Here is a 17632-nt window from a genome sequence, read left to right as displayed (position 1 = left end):
CTCACACTATTGTAATAATATTTGTACAAAGTATGCCTTGCGAGGTATCATTTGAAAACCCATAATTTTCTGATCATTATTGTGCTGGTAAAATATGTGTGGTGATATTGTATGTGAAGTTATAACATTCCACTGTACGATGTTACTAAAACATGTTCCAAGTCTGGGGAGTGGTCAAACCAGTTCCTCAGAGACAAAGGGCAAGCTGACACATCAGCCAAGTATAAACAAGGTCAATAGGCCATTACCTTCTAAGTGGCTATTCATTGGCAGGAAAAAGGTCATGGGCAGAAAATGTAAATTTTAGCAAAGGTTCCTGTGTACATAGTTTTCCCAGCATCATGCTCCCAGGTAGAAATGCTTCTCAAATGGAGGAAAGGACTATAAAAAGAAGGAGGAAGACACCCCACAGGATCCCACTCAAGCTCCTCTCTCACTCTCTATCAATTCACTGCACTAGAAGGAAAAAAGGAAACAGCCATTACAAAGAAGGGGTCCTGATCTAAGGAGTTTGGTCAGTAAGACTGTTGAGAACATGTGGTAAGAATAACTTTGCTTTGAATTTAACATAGTTTGTTAAATTAGGCACTAGTTGCATTTTATTTTTCTTCTAACCATTTCTGACTTTTATGCCTTATTCCTTGTATTCACTTAAAATCTGTCTCTTTGTAGTTAATCAACTTGTTTTATTGTTTTATCTAAACTAGTGTGTTTGAATTGAAGTGTTTGGGAAACTCCACTTGAGATAACAAGATTTGTGCATATCATTTCTGGTAATTGAATGATGGACTTTGTATAAACCTGTATTGTCCAGAGAGAGGCTGGACAGTAGAAGACGTACATTTGTGGGGAAAATCTGAGACTGGGAGTATGCTGGTGTCACCCACCAGTTTAATTCAGGTTGGTAAAAGCCTAGCTGTGGCTGCAGGCTGCAAGTGCACACAGACATAGCTGGGAGCGACTTACATGCTGGAGGCTGTTTGTGAGCAGTCCTGATGGGAAGCTGCAGCCGCAAAGCAGTGTAAAGGGCACACCAGGCAGGCGTGAAACAGCTACTCGCCAGTCTAGATTGTACTGTGGGAAGGAGACAAATGCCATTTATAAGAAAGAATTTTCCCCCTGATTTCTGACTCCTCTTAAATCATGGTCACAATTACAAAAATAAGAACAATTGCTCAAGACTGAACCAATACTTTAGGCCTCTATGGTCTGACATATGGTTCAGCAATGCAGGAAATCAAGAATAAGGCTGCCATTTTCTCACTGCATTTTGATTAGCAAGTGAAATGTTTTGACTATCAGAACCAAGAGTTAATTGTTAGGCTAAAACTTACTCCTGGTGCAGCTTCCCCACATGTCATCAAGAGTTTCCACAACTCTAGTAAGGAGTTTATGTTATATCACAGGTTGACTGGTATAAAGCTAGTATTGAAACTATTGTTCTTTGTACTCTTGACAGGATATGAGCTTCATAGTATGGAAAAAATTCCAGAAGGACCGGGGCTTATAGTTTATTACCATGGAGCCCTTCCTATAGACTACTGCTACTTTATCTGTAATCTTTATATACAGACGGGAAGACTCTGTAACTCAGTAGCTGATCACTTATTTTCTAAGTTACCAGGGAAAGTATTTTTATTGTAAATAAGAGAGTTAGTAATATTTTGAATTCCGAGATATTAATTCATACCATTTTAGAGATACATATATTATTACAAATATTAAGACTTAAACAAAATGCTTTCCAGGTATGCACTACAGAAAATAGTATAATTTCAAGCATTTGAGAACCTCTGTGGTCTTTTGAATTTCATTATAGCTAAAGGTTTCTAGATTTCAAAAAACTTTGCATGTAGCTTTAACATAAAAATGAACTGTTCTTTCTGTTCTCATTTTTTTGGTATGATTGACTGTTGTAAATTGGAAGAATGCAACATTTAATGAGTTTTATTATTGGCTCTTTTTGAGCAAATCCTAAAATATAAACTATTCTAATGAACTTATTTTCTCAGGGTGAGAATAGAAATCCTTAAATAAAAACCTATGAAGCATCCAACTCTCATTAAGGTTGTCATTAGGACCAAGTAACTTGCATTGCACAAGAAAATTTGGACTCGGAACGCAAATCTATCCTTGATGTAATTCCATTGAAGTTAATGAAGTTGTGCCAAGGGTGAATTTTGTCTACAGTCTTTGTATGTAGTCTTCCAGCACATTTTCTTTAATAATTTTGTTTTCCTGGCTTCTTCCAATTGATGTTCTGAAAATGAAGTTTGGTTACCTTTAACTGAGGTTCTTCAAGATGGACTCTGCATATTCACATGGGATGTGTGATAAATAGGGATGTGTAATCTCCTGAAATATCCTGGGTGAACTTTACTGTTCAAGTTTTAAAAACTTTGGAACCTATTGTATTAAATGAATTGTTTATGTATCCTCGCAGGGCAGGGATTGCATGTATTTCCATGGGAAGGGTAAATATTGCTCCCCCAGAATTAAGAACAATTTGGGGTGATTAGTCAAAATCTCACAGGTTGCAAAAACTCTAGAGAAGCACCAGCCACTGGCAAGATTTGCCTAAACTAGTTCAAACTGGATTCCTCAGGGACCAAGAGACAAAGAAAGGGTTTTTGGTTAAATGGTCTGGTGGTAAACTGACTCAAGGCCTTCTTTCTGACCCAGCAGTCGGACAGGCTCTGTGTTCCACAGAAGGGTCTCAATCCTTAGGGAAGGGTTGGAAGGATTTTGGCCTACTTAGGCCCCAAAAGACTAGCCTGTTCTGAGCAAAGGGTGTTAGGAACTTGAAACCATAGGAAAACCCCTGTGTGGAGTTTGAAGGACTGCTCCTGCCAGAGCCCTTATTGGATTTGGAGTGATCTCTAGTAAGCGTCTTAGCATGCATGAGGTCTTTTTCTGTTTTTAATGTGTTTTCTCTGTATTGCTTTTGTGTTCAGATTAAAACAAGTTTGTTTAAAAAGAGATGTTTGGTAGATTAATAGTGGTAATTACACTGTTAACCATCTCTGAAGAGAAGGCAAAACAAACCTGCTTAGGCAGCCTGTGTTTTGTTGGAGATAGTCACAGTAAAGACAAGGAATGGGTCAGCCTGGAAATACTCTGGTCAGAAAGGAGAGAGATGCATGTCTCCACCCAATGGCTCAATCCAAAGGCAATGGCTGGGGAGCCAGAAGCTCAAGAGTGGGTGCCCTTGCTGGACCATTGAGGGGAAATACAGGTGCCCTGAACTGTGACATATATGATGGCTGTGTATGTGTGATATCCGTATGAGTGCGAATTGCATAAGTTTCCATAGCTGTGGAACTAAGTATCCTAGAAAGAAGAAGTACAGAGAAAAGTCCCAATCTTTTTGGGAAAGCCTTTGTGAAAAGAGAGAGGGGAAGCTGAATTATGAACAGCTGAGGAGACATTAGCTGGTTGAGCTGTGCACAGAAAGGCAGCTCAGCATTGACAACCTGATGAAAACACAGCTAGTAGGTTTGCTGTATTCTAATGAATAGAAGAGGAATAATGGTCCAGGTCTGCAAGGAACTTCCAGCCCACTGGCAGAGGGTACAGCCAGCAGGGTAAATCTTGGAGCCAGCTCCTTGGAGGGAAGTAGGTAAGTGGCTGGCAGAGGCACTACCTCTTTTCTACCCAGTCTGAGTGCATCACTGCTACTGGGATCAGAGACAGATCTACAAGTAGATCAGGAGAATCTGCAGCTGGAAAGGGACAAACTGCATCTGGAAATGCAGCAGCTAGCGGACCGGAAGCAAGAGAGAGAATACTAGGAAAAACAGTGTAAGTACAAGAGAAAAGAAAAGGAGTAGTACCAGCATGAGGAGAGAAAGAAAGACAGACAGCTTCAGAATCCTTATCCAGTAGATAGAACTAGTCCTCAGGTACTTGTCCTGGTGGGTGGTATAGATTCCAAATTGCTTCCTCATTTTAGGGAGGGGGACATAGATGTGTTTCTAAATGCTTTGGAAAGGGGTTGTGAATTGATAGGTCTCAAATGTAATTGTTAACAGGGAATTATCATTGAGTGGTATATTTCCAGTGAGGTCCCACAGGGATCGGTTCTTGGCCCTATAATATTTTACATTTTTTCAGTGACCTGGAAGAAAACATAAAATCATCTGTGATGAAGTTTGCAGATGACACAAATTGGGGGAGTGGTAAATAATGAAAAGAACAGGAGTACTCATGGCACATTAGAGACTAACAAATGTATTTCAGCGTAGGCTTTCGTGGGCTACAGCTCACTTCTTCGGATGCATAGAATGGAACACACAGACAGGAGATATTTATACATACAGAGAACATGAAAAGATGGAAGTACGCATATTAACTGTCTGTGTGTTCCATTCTATGCATCCGAAGAAGTGAGCTGTAGCCCACGAAAGCTTATGCTGAAATAAATTTGTTAGTCTCTAAGGTGCCACAAGTACTCCTGTTCTTTTTGCGGATACAGACTAACAAGGCTGCTACTCTGAAACCTGTAAATAATGAAGAAGACAGGTCACTGACTGAGAGCAAAGAGGACCACTTCATAAACTGGGCATAAGCAAACAATATGTGTTTTAATATGGCTAAATGTAAATGTATACCTGTAGGAACAAAGAACATAGGCTGTACTGACAGGATGGGAGACTCTATCCTGGGAAGCAATGACTTTGAAAAAGATTTTGGGTCGTGGTGCATAATCTGCTGATCATGACCTCCCAGGGTGATGCTCTGGCCAAAAGGGTTAGTGTGATCCTTGATGAATAAACAGGGGACTATTGAGTAGGAGTAGAGAAGCTATTTTTTCTCTGTATTTTGCACTGCTGTCACTGCTGCTGGAGTACTGTGTCCAATTCTGGTGCTCATAATTCAAGAAGGATGTTGATAAATTGGAGAGAGTTCAGAGAAAAGCCACAAGAATTATTAAAGGATTAGACAACATGCCTTATAGAGAAAGTTAAGGGGTAACTTGATTATAATCCATAAGTACCTAGCTGGGGAACGTATGTGCAATAATAGGCTCTTCGGTCTAGCAGAGAAAGGTATAACACAATACAATATCTGGAAGATGAAACTAGACAAATTCAGACTGGAAATAATGTGTAAATTTTTAACAGTGAAGATAAATAACCATTAGAGCAATTTACCAAGGGTTGCGATGGATTCTCCATCACCTACAATTTTTAAATCAAGATTGGGTGTTTTTCTGTAATATATGCTCTAGCACAGTGGTTCTCAAACTTTTGTACTAGTGACCCTTTTCACATAGCAAGTCTCTGAGTGACACCCTCCTCCCTTCTTATAAATTAAAACCACTTTTTTTTATATATTTAACAACATTGTAAATGCTCAATGCAAAGTGGGGTTTGGGATGGAGGCTGACAGCTCACGACCCCCCATATAATAACCTTGCAACCTCCTAAGGCGTCCCGATCTCAGGTTTGACAACCCCTGCTCTAGCAATTATTTTGAGGAAGTTTGGTTATCAGTGTTCAGTGGCCTGGATCTGAATGTCTTGTATCTGAATATGTTCCTCCTCTTCAGACAAAATGTTTACTGTCATAGAAGGTGTCAAGGTTCCTTCCCCACTCTGAAATTTAGGGTACAAAAGTGGGGACCTGCATGGACACTTGTAAGCTTAATTACTAGTTTAGATCTGGTACACTGCCACCATCCAGAATTTCAGTGTCTGGAGCACTTTCTGTCCCCCCAAAAACTTTCCCCTCCCTGGGTTGCCTTGAGGGACTTCTCCAATTCGCTGGTGAACACAGATCCAAATCCCTTGGATCTTAAAACAAGGAGAAATTAACCATCCCCCCTTCATTCCCCCAACCAATCCCTGGTGAGTCCAGATCCAATCCCCTTGGATCTTAAAAACAAGAAAAAAATCAAACAGGTTTTTAAAAAAGAAAGCTTTTAATTAAAGAAAGAAAAGTAAAAAATCATCTCTGTAAAATCAGGATGGAAAATACTTTACAAGGTAATCAGATTCATATAGCCCGGAGGAACCCCCTCTAGCCCTTAGGTTCAAAGTTACAGCAAACAGAGGTAAAATCCTTTCAGCAAAAAAAAGGAACATTTACAAGTTGAGAAAACAAAAATAAGACTAACCCGCCTTGCCTGGCTATTACTTACAAGTTTGAAAGATGAGAGACTGATTCGGAAAGATTTGGAGAGCCTGGATAGACGTCTGGTCCCTCTTAGTCTCAAGAGCGAACAACTCCCAAAACGAAGAGCACAAACAAAGACTTCCCTCCACCAAGATTTGAAAATATCTTGTCCTCTTATTGGTCCTTTGGGTCAGGTGTCAGCCAGGTTTACTGAGCTTCTTTACCCTTTGCAGGTAAAAGAGACATTAACCCTTAACTATCTGTTTATGACAGAAGGTAATTGAGGGTGATAATTACCTTCCATAACCAAATCTTGGATCCTCAGATTCAGAAAAGATAATTGTAGTGAGGGGGCCTGGCCTCTCTTCAAGACTGACAGGGAGGAACCACTCTCCATCCCCTGGTGGGCAGAGCCAGGCAAGCCGTGCCCACCCTGCCGGAAGCGGGGGAGGGGGTGGTAAAGGAAGTTTAAAAGGTGGGCCCTGCAGCTCAGTTGTACCAGAGCCAGAGAAGGAAGCAAATGTTGTTTGTCTGCTGCCAAGACCTGTGCCTGGGATGGAGTTCTGCTGCACTGAGGACCCAGAGATTATGGCAGGACTGCTGACAGACCAAGACTCAGAGGAGCTACTGGGACTGCCACTGGTTGTGTACCTCGGGGAGACAGAGGAATCCCAGGAGACAGAGATACATGCCAAAGGGGTAGTAAGAAGTAGCCGAGGGATGCCAGACGATAGTCCAGTTATGTTGGCAGAATTCAGGTCAGCATGTTTCAGCCAGGTCCTCACTGACCCAGTGGTTCTGGGCTGTGGGCTAGGACCTTGTGGAGTAGGGTGGGCCTGGGTCCCCCTACCCTCTGCAGCTGCCCTACCCCTAGGGTGGCCACCTACTCACCTTAGGCCAAGAGGCCTGTGTTTGCCCACTGTCTGCCTGAGCCAGGAGGGTAAGCAATAGACTGCTTACTGCTCTGCCCTGCCCAGAGGGTCAGAGCCACTTTAAAACTGCTTATTGTTCTGCTTTGTCAGAGGGTCAGAGCTCTGAGACTGGTTATTACTCTGCCCCGCCCAGGGGGCAAGAGCCCTGAGACTGCTTCTTGCTCTGCCCTGCCCAGGGGGCCAGAGCCCTGAGACTGCTTCTTGCTCTGTCCCACCCAGGGGGCCAGAGGCCTGGGACAGCTTCTTGCTGTGTCCTGCCCAGGGGGCCAGAGCCCTGAGACTGCTTCTTGCTGTGCCCTGCCCGGGGGCCAGAGCCCTGAGACTGCCTCTTTCTCTGTCCCACCCTGAGACTGCCTCTTTCTCAGTCCCACCCAGAGGACCAAGGCCCTGAAACTGCTAATTCTCCATTGAACCTTGCCTTTATAGATACGTGGTAGTGAGATGGTCTGGCCTCCCTCCACGAGTGATGGGGAGGGGTGGTCTACAGTAATTATAGACATCCTTTGTGTGGTTTCTTGAGTTCCAAGTAATATGCACAATATGGAGCCAACCGATAGGGCCTATTGAGCCAAAGCCATTCGGGCCAGGATTCAGTCATTGGATCTGATTAATACCCTTGAGCATAATGGTGAAAGAATTTAGAATTCTGATATCTCTTGTGATGATCAGGTAGTCAAGAACTGGCTGGTGGTATCTGCTGATCTGCCTCTGATGACTTTTCCAATAGAGGTGACTGCAGAGGACCTGGTAGAACTGATCATAGCGATAATACATTCAGAGACCTGAAGGATGTCTCGAGGGGCAGAACCAGTGGTGAAAATAGCCATTCCTCTCTTCTCTTATCCTCTGGAGGTAAAGAAGGGAGCTTTGGAGAAGAGCTGCTCTTATTTGCTGTTGATCTTTTGCTGGATTGAAGACTGATGAGGACTCAAGCAGGGATGGATCTGAGCTATTACTGTGGGATAATGAGTAGGAAGGTGGATTCAGAATGTTGCACAAGAGCAGTTCTCACAGGCTGAGGTTGCACTCCCTAAATTGCAGGTTTAAGAGTCAGTTCTGGTTATGCACTGTTTCTGAGTGGTCTCATATCCGTGTCTTAGCTCTGCTCACAGAACTTCTATGTGCCATAATCTTATCGAGATTTGTAAGCCCTGGATCTGATAAAGTTCTCATTCTCTGAATGGTTCTGCTAACAGAGGCCATTTCCAAAGCACATTTGTCTCATCTTGATTCAGATCCACAGACTTGGAGACCTTCTAAGCCACATTCTTCCCTTTCTTTGAAGATAGCACAAAAGAGGCTGCTGGAGTTGAAGGTCATCAGAATGGATGGAGGTCCATAAGGTTTCTATTTATCCTGACCCAAAGGACCTAGAACTGAGGATGGTCTCTGCCTATCCCCTGTATCTGATGTCTCTTCAGCTTCTGTGTTAGCTGTTTCTCCTGAAAAGGCGATCTATTCTGCCTCTCCTTCTTAGCTCTCAGAATAAACATGACACAGATTGAGCACTTCGATGAAGGACATCCCTTCTGAAAGGAAGCAAGGCATCCAGAATGTGATGCTGAAAACCGCTGCGGACAGGAGACATGTTTGAATCCATGTTTCCTCTTCAGAGCCACCATTTGAATTCTTCTATTAAAATTCTTACTTTAAAACTAAACTACCCTAATGGTCTTCACTATAAATTAATTGCTAACCGTAGCTCTATCTGCAGAACTATGTGAGGGGTTTTAGCATCGGTATTAAAGGTCCGGGGAGATTCCAAGTCTGTGACTGCAGGTGTTGAAAGGAAACCAGGTGGCTGTGGATCACTATACCCCCTTTTATAGCTTGACCGTTACACTGTTCAGGAATCAGGGAAGGAAGGGTAAGAAGGGGTGTGTGCACTCTCCAATGCGCACTGCTAGTTGGCCAGCACATTCCATGAGTGGGATATGCAGAGGCTACTCAAAGGAGAACTTTTCTTTTCTTTTAGAGATTTATATCTTATTACACTGTACCTCTTTGGTATACAAGAGTATTTTTCTCTCTCAGGTGTATATTTATGGGTAAATAACCTCACCTTTTGAAGTTTAATGCTTCAAGATTCTTCACGGTCATTTTCCATCCTAATTAGGCTACCTATGATAGGGTATATAAATCCCACACTGGGCCAGAAGGGGTTAAAGGACAGTACTGGGCCCAGGTAGCCTGTCCCTCCAGCCTGCAGAGCATGCTCCAACTGGAGAGGGAGTTGAAAAGGGAGCAGCACAGCTCAGAAGGGAGAAGACTGGGGAGAAGGATAGACCTACTCTGAAGGCTCCTGACAAGAGTGCCAGAGAAGCTTCCCTGAGGGAAGTGAGAATATATGCTCAAGTCGGTTGGGACAGATGGTTTGGTTACCCTTTCTTTTTCTTTTCTCCTTATCTGGAACTGAAAGTGGGGAGAGAAAAGCAATGATAGGAAGTGACCCAGGGAGGGTGACTCAGAGGGCACCTTTGGGAGGGCCAGATATTGCTGATCCTCCTTGGGCCCAGGCAGAGCTGTGTCTAGGGTTTTTGCCACCCCAGCTGGCAGGAAGGAAAAAAAAAACAAAACCGTGATTGCGATCAGTGGCAGCTCCCCTGCGCCGCTCTCTTCTTCGGTGGCAATTTGGCGGCAGGTCTTTCCCTCCGAGAGGGCCCGAGGGAACAGCCGCCAAATTGCCACCGAAGAGCCCGACATGCCACCCCTTCCCCTTGGCCACCCCAAGCATCTGCTTGCTGAGCTGGTGCCTAGAGCCGGCCCTGGCCCAGGGTTGGTTCCCAGTGGGGTGGGCAGGCCAAGACTCCCCTACTCCTGCCCTCGCTACAGGAGGGACTTGAACCACTGGTACTTCTCACTGTACCTCTGAGCAAAGGGCAACCAGGACTGTGGGGTGGGTCCTAGGTGCACTAACCACTAGGCAATTAACCCACCAAGGACTCTATTGCACTGCCTTTACTGCACTGTATCTAGAGGTTTGTTAATTAAATACAGATTTCCCTAGGAGCTAGTGGTTTGTTCACCTATGCTATTCTCCTTAGGATCTGTTTACTCCCCATAGTGCTCATTGTGGTATGTATGATAACACTTTTGTATTCATTTAAAGTTAAGTGTCTTTGTAAGAAGTGTCTTTAAGACAACTGAAAACAGTTGGTGAGGAACATCTCACTTTCAGTAATCTTTATTTCATTTGTAACTCTCAAATTCAAAGACTAACTTGTGAACTCAGAAAGAAAGAAATGATTGTAAAATTTCCCAATATACATCTGTAGTTTCAAAAATTCTTATTACTCTTAGCACAGTTATCTTATTGGAGCAAACTAGAAAAACAGAAAATCTGTGCATGCTACCATTTTTAATCTGTCTCCGGGTATTCGGACATATATCATGTTTCCCTGTGTTGTGACTCTTTGCCCCTTGTCCTCAGACTACAAGTTATAGCCTATAATCCAAACAAAAGTTGTTCATTTCACAATAAAGTATATATAAGATATAACACTGTCCTCGGGAGCCAAAAAATCTTACCGCGTTATAGGTGAAACCGTGTTATATCAAACTTGTTTTGATCCACCAGAGTGTGCAGCCCCCCATTTCCCACAACCTGGAGCACTGCTTTACCACGTTATATTCAAATTCATGTTATATTGGGTCACATTATATCGGAGTAGTGGTGTAGTAAAGTTAGGCTTATTATCATGTGTTTTGTGTGTATATTTTTCTGAGTGAGCAACTATGTGTGACTTTCTTTTAACTCATTCAAGTCAGGGACGGCATGTACATGAAAAGGCTATTCAAGTTCAAGCTGTAAATTTGCAAAACATTTCTTATTGCCAGTTGAGCCTGATACAAAGTCTCAGAAGTTTTTTAATGTAGCAGTGAAACTATGGACCAAATTCTTCAGCCTTTGTTCAGGCAAGATTCTCAATAAAATCAAATATTGTCTTTACATTTGTACCCATCAACAGCTACCGAAGCAGTAACTGAAAAATACACAGTCAATTCAGCACAGTACAGTTACCCTGCAGAAACTCTTCTGGTTTTTTATTCCATCTATTTTGCCAGTTCTTTTCTCCAGTGTTGAGTAAAGGTCTCTTGATACCTTTCTTGTCCATCATATTGATTATTATGGCTGGAACTCTGCCACACTTGGAAAGTGCAAGTACATTTCCATGCTACCATGGATTGAAGCTGTAACCCCTAATTGTATCTGAATATTTATACTGGATTTATTACTGATGACTATGAAATCTCCAGTTTTATCAGATATGTAATATGTAGACGCACTTAAAATTGTTGAAGGGGTGGGTGGGCATGTGTGTGTTGGAGAGTTTTTGATTAGATTTTATTTTCAATATGTACAAGTAATTATGTAATGAGGGTTAATGCACCATATGGATCTCTACTGGTTATGTTTTATTGCAGGAATACAACTGTATTTAAACCTGTTACCTGGAGTGCACAGTGGAAGAGACGAAAGTGTTGAAATTCTGAAGAAAGGCAACTTATTGAGTGTCACACCAGGCGGAGTTCGAGAAGCATTCTGTAGTGATGAAAACTACAACATCCTGTGGGGTAATCGCAAAGGCTTTGCTCAAGTGGCCATAGATGCAAAAGTGGTGAGTGGTTTCTTGTATGTGTCTATAAATATGTGTAATCCACTGATGAATGTGTATTATGCATGTATCGGGGGTAGCCATATTAGTCTGTTTCCACAAAAACAACAAGGAGACCGGTGGCACCCAAATAAATCTGTTAGTCTTTAAAGTGTCACCGGACTCCTTGTTGGTTTTGTGTGCTACGTGCCCGTCTCTGTGCCCAAGCCACAAAGAATGTGTGTCTATTACAGCTGCTAGCTACAAAGACTAGTTCTTTAACTGACACTTTCAATATTCATGCTTTTCGCTCTGGAAGGCCCTGATTCAATCCCCCAGATGACAGCCATCACATTAGCGCATATATATATTCTACAACACAGGGATTCAAAGATGAATCAAGTAATTCTGATTTCAAGTACGTTTTGTAAAGTGGATTCTCTTTCTAGGATTATAAAATGTGACCTAAGAAGGCTCAAAATCAATTATTTTTATATTAACAGGATTATTATAGTCTAATGTCAGATATAAAAGTAGCAAACTTGTGAGATTATGTACTTGAGGGATAACAGAGTACTTTGGTTTTAAGATTAATGGTCTCCAATTAAGTAGCCTCCTATTTATCTGTAAAAAAACTATTGCCTTATCAAGACTAAGATTGATAAGTTTATGGAGGGGATGGTATGTTGGGATAGCCTAATGTTGGCAATTAATTGATCTTTGACTATTAGCTGCAAATATGCCCAAAGGCCTGTGATGGGATGTTAGATGGGGTGGGATCTGAGTTACTACAGAAAATTCTTTCCTGGGTGTCTGGTTGGTGAGTCTTGCCCACATGCTCAGGGTTTAGCTGATTGTCATATTTGGGGTTGGAAAGGAATTTTCCTCCAGGGCAGATTGGCAGAGGCCCTGGGGGGTTTTCGCCTTCCTCCGCAGTATGGGGTATGGGTCACTTGCTGGAGGATTCTCTGCACCTTGAAGTCTTTAAACCATGATTTGAGGACTTCAGTAGCTTAGTCATAGGTTAGGGATTTGATACAGGACTGGGTGGATGAGATTCTGTGGCCTGCATTGTGCAGGAGGTCCGACTAGACAATCATAGTGGTAGGGAAATATGAAAAAGAATACCCAAAGCTAGCACTGAATTACAATTAATGATGGTATGATGCAAGCTACATTCCAGAGAGAGATTATAAGTTTACTGAGATAGATTCTATTCATGCCCCAGAACAGAGAACAGAAAGGTGTGCTGTCTGCCGGGTGCTAAGATATGGGATGTGGACCTGAGGCTGAAAAGGATCCTAACGGGAGCGGGAAAGAATCCGTTGATTATCCTTCATGTGGGAACAAATGATATGGCTAGATTCTCACTGGAATGTATCAAGGGAGACTATGCCAGACTGAGGAAGACACTAAAGGAAATCAAGGCTCAGGTGATCTTCAGTGGGATTCTGCCTGTTCCTAGAGAAGGGCAACAAAGGCGTGACAAAATTATGGCAATCAACAGATGGCTCAGGCAGTAGTGCTATAAGGAGGGCTTTGGAATGTACGGCCACTGGGAAGCATTCATGGACAGAGGACTGTTCTCTTGGGATGGACTTCACCTGAGTAAGGAGGGAAATAGACTTCTAGGATGGAGGCTCGTCCAACTGATTAAAAGAGCTTTAAACTAGGAATTTGGGGGAGATGGTTGGGAGATGTCCAAGTAATCTCCACGCTGGAATTTAACATTGAGAGGGAAGAAAACAAAGTAAGAGAGGATACAGCGCTGGGCAGAAGAATGGACATAAGGAGGAAGGGTAGGGTAGATACCAGTCTAATAGGTGATACTGGTGGTAGAATGTCTGTGCCTAATTGGGCAAAGAATGTCAGTGAAGCCAAACGGCAAAAATTAAGATGTTTGTACACTAATGCGAGGAGCCTAGGTAACAAAATGGAGGAACTAGAGCTACTGGTGCAGGAAGTGAAACCAGATATTATAGGGATAACAGAAACATGGTGGAATAGTAGTCATGACTGGAGTACAGATATTGAAGGTGATGTGCTGTTTAGGAAAGACAGAAATAAAGGCAAAGGTGGTGGAGTAGCATTGTATATCTATGATGATGTAGACTGTAAAGAAATGAGAAGGGATGGAATGGATAAGACAGAGTCTGTCTGGGCAAAAATCACGTTGGGAAAGAAAGCTACTAGAGCCTCCCCTGAGATAGTGCTTGGGGTGTGCTACAGACCTCCGGGATCTGATTTGGATATGGATAGAGACCTCTTTAATGTTTTTAATGAAGTAAACACTAATGGGAATTGTGTGATCATGGGAGACTTTAACTTTCCAGATATAGACTGGAGGATAAGTGCTAGTAACAATAATAGGGCTCAGATTTTTCTGGATATGATAGCTGATGAATTTCATCACCAAGTAGTTGAAGAACCAACAAGAGGGGATGCCATTTTAAATTTGGTTTTGGTGAGTAGTGAGGACCTCATAGAAGAAATGGTTGTAGGGGACAACCTTGGTTCGAGTGATCATGAGCTAATTCAGTTCAAACTAGATGGAAGGATAAACAAAAATAGATCTGGGACTAGGGTTTTTGATTTCAAAAGGGCTAACTTTAAAAAATTAAGGAAATTAGTTAGGGAAGTGGATTGGACTGAAGAACTTGTGGATCTAAAGGCGGAGGAGGCCTGGAACTACTTTAAGTCAAAGTTGCAGAAACTATCAGAAGCCTGCATCCCAAGAAAGGGGGAAAAAATCATAGGCAGGAGTTGAAGACCAAGCTTGATGAGCAAGCATCTCAGAGAGGTGATTAAGAAAAAGCAGAAAGCCTACAAGGAGTGGAATATGGGCGGGATTAGCCGGGAAAGCTACCTTACTGAAGTCAGAACATGTAGGGATGAAGTGAGAAAGGCTAAAAGGCATGTAGAGTTGGACCTTGCAAAGGGAATTAAAGCCACTAGTAAAAGGTTCTATAGCCATATAAATAAGAAGAAAACAAAGAAAGAAGAAGTGGGACCACTAAACATTGAGGATGGAATGGAGGTTAATGATAATCTAGGCATGGTCCAATATCTAAATAAATACTTTGCCTCAGTCTTTAATAAGGCTAATGAGGAGCTTAGGGATAATGGAAGGATGACAAATGGGAATGAGGATATGGAGGTAGATATTACCATATCCGAGGTAGAAGCCAAACTCGAACAGCTTAATGGGACAAAATCAGAGGGCCCAGATAATCTTCATCCAAGAATATTAAAGGAACTGGCACATGAAATTGCAAGCCTATTAGCAAGAATTTTTGATGAATCAGTAAACTCAGGGGTTGTACCATATGACTGGAGAATTGCTAACATAGTTCCTATTTTTAAGAAAGGGAAAAAAAGTGATCTGAATAACTATAGGCCTGTTAGTTTGACATCTGTAGGATGTAAGGTCTAGGAAAAAATTTTGAAGGAGAAAGTAGTTAAGGGCATTGAGGTCAATGGTAATTGGGACAAAATACAACGTGGTTTTACAAAAGGTAGATCATGCCAAACCAACCTGATCTCCTTCTTTGAGAAGGTAACAGATTTTTTAGACAAAGGAAACACAGTGGATCTAATTTACCTTGATTTCAGTAAGGCATTTCACATGGTTCCACATGGGGAATTATTAGTTAAATTGGAAAAGATGGGGATAAGTATGAAAATTGAAATGTGGATAAGGAACTGGTAAAGGGGAGACTACACTGGGTCGTACTGAGAGGTGAACTGTCAGGCTGGAAGGAGATTACTAGTGGAGTTCCTCAGAGATCAGTTTTGGGACCAATCTTATTTAACCTTTTTATTACTGACCTTGGCACAAAAAGCGGGAATGTGCTAATAAAGTTTGCGGATGACACAAAGCTGGGAGGTATTGCTAACACAGAGAAGGACCGGGATATCATACAGGAAGATCTGGATGACCTTGTAAACTGGACTAATAGTAATAAGATGAAATTTAATAGTGAAAAGTGCAAGGTCATGCATTTAGGGATTAATAACAAGAATTTTAGTTATAAATTGAGGACACATCAGTTGAAAGTAATGGAGGAGGAGAAGGACCTCGGAGTATTGGTTGATCACAGGATGACTATGAGCCGGCAATGTGATATGGCCGTTAAAAAAGCTAATGCAGTTTTAGGATGCATCAGGCGAGATATTTCCAGCAAACATAAGGAGGTGTTAGTACCATTGTACAAGGCACTGGTGAGACCTCATCTGGAATACTGTGTGCAGTTCTGGTCTCCAGTGTTTAAGAAGGATGAATTCAAACTGGAACAGGTTCAGAAATGGGCTACTAGGATGATCCGAGGAATGGAAAACCTGTTTTATGAAAGGAGACGCAAAGAGCTTGGCTTGTTTAGCCTAACCAAAAGAAGGCTGAGGGGGGATCTGATTATTCTTTATAAATATATCAGAGGGATTAATATCAGGGAGGGAGAGGAATTATTTAAGCTTAGTACCAATGTGGACACAAGAGCAAATGGATATAAACTGGACACTAGGAAGTTTAGACTTGAAATTAGATGAAGGTTTCTAACCATTAGAGGAGTGAAGTTCTGGAACAGCCTTCCAAGGGGAGTAGTGGGGGCAAAAGACATATCTGGCTTTAAGACTTCGCTTGATAAGTTTATGGAGGGGATGGTATGATGGGATAGCCTAATTTTGGCAATTAATTTAGCAATTGATCATTGGTTATCAGCAGGTAAATATGCCCAGTGGTCTTTGATGGGATGTTAGATGGGTTGGGATCTGAGTTACTACAGAGAATTCTTTCTTGGGTGCTGGCTGGTGAGTCTTGCCCAAATGCTCAGGTTTAACTGATCTCCATATTTGGGATCGGGAAATAATTTTCCCGCAGGGCAGATCGCCAGAGGCCCTGGAGGTTTTTCGACTTCCTCTGCAGCAGGGGTCATGGGTCACTTGCTGGAGGATTCTCTGCAGCCTGAGGTCTTTGAGGACTTCAATAACTCAGACATAGGTTAGGGGTTTGTTATAGAAGTGGATGGGTGAGATTCTGTGGCCTGCATTGTGCAGGAGGTCAGACTAGATGATCATAATGGTCTCTTCTGACCTTAAAGTCTATGAGTCTATGAGTTTATGTATACATACTGTAAGAGTGAGTGTGTGTGTCTGTGTATAAAAATATGCTGAATAAGGTTGGTATTGACAATATTATTCTATCAAAACATGCCCTTGTGTGGGCTGTTGTAGAAGCAGTGGAGAGCTTCAACGTTGAGAATTCTTGTTTTTCCATCTCAAAAATTTAAAGGATTAATATTAACATATTTTTTAGTGGAAGGGACTAAAATAATAATTTCTTAAAGGGCCCAATTTTAATTAAGTTCTCATTTTATAAATTATCCAGAATGGGTTTTCTGAGTCTTCAAGACAATCTTTCGTCACAGTTACATGCTGTAAATTTGGGAGTTCTTCATACAAAGCATACAGGTTGAATCCTTGCTTTAAGTGGAAAACTGAGTAGATGCCCTACTGTCTGTGTCTCCATAATATACCCTTGTAAGACTGTTGTCCCTGAAATTACTGCCACATAAGTAGTGCAGTGTGGAAGGAGACTTAGAAAATATAATTTGGCATTACCTGAAAATACAGAATTATTGACAGAAAATTATAAATGATACCAAAAACATTAATGGACTGAGAAATGGTAAGTTCTCCCTGCAGGAGGCACATTTAGGAATAATGAATAGCAACTTAAATGCAAAATCTCAAAACCTTTCTTAAAAATTTTGGCCCAGATCTTGGGCTGTTTCTGTGCTCAGTGCATCTCAACATGAGAGGTGCAAAGGTAGATTTGTCACCTTGGCACTCTCCTGACCCTGGGGCTACTGGGCCTCAGTGTTGGTGACGCTTTGAGGATGCTCTATTTTAAGTAGGCAACCCTTGGCCTCAAGGGACCATAATGGCAACCATGGATCTCCAGGACGTAGACACCTGCTGGTCATGCTTCATT

General features: G+C 42.0%; 1 protein-coding gene across 1 annotated transcript in view; it reads left to right on the top strand.

Moving 5' to 3' along the window:
• The first annotated feature begins 1464 nt into the window (after positions 1-1464).
• The window catches only part of LOC127044306 (transmembrane protein 68-like), a 28401-nt gene continuing 12233 nt past the window's right edge, over positions 1465-17632 (top strand). Inside the window, exons 1-4 of the mRNA XM_050938948.1 lie at positions 1465-1629; positions 2856-2872; positions 7019-7026; positions 11507-11667. Of these exons, the coding sequence (XP_050794905.1) occupies positions 1477-1629; positions 2856-2872; positions 7019-7026; positions 11507-11667 (339 nt within the window). The 5' untranslated portion in view covers positions 1465-1476. The remainder of the gene's footprint in view (positions 1630-2855; positions 2873-7018; positions 7027-11506; positions 11668-17632) is intronic.

The sequence above is a fragment of the Gopherus flavomarginatus genome, chromosome 2 (assembly GCF_025201925.1).
Source record: "Gopherus flavomarginatus isolate rGopFla2 chromosome 2, rGopFla2.mat.asm, whole genome shotgun sequence".
NCBI classification, from domain to species: domain Eukaryota; kingdom Metazoa; phylum Chordata; order Testudines; family Testudinidae; genus Gopherus; species Gopherus flavomarginatus.
Note: the sequence above shows the minus strand (reverse complement) of the source record. Positions and strands in the feature narration are given on the sequence as shown.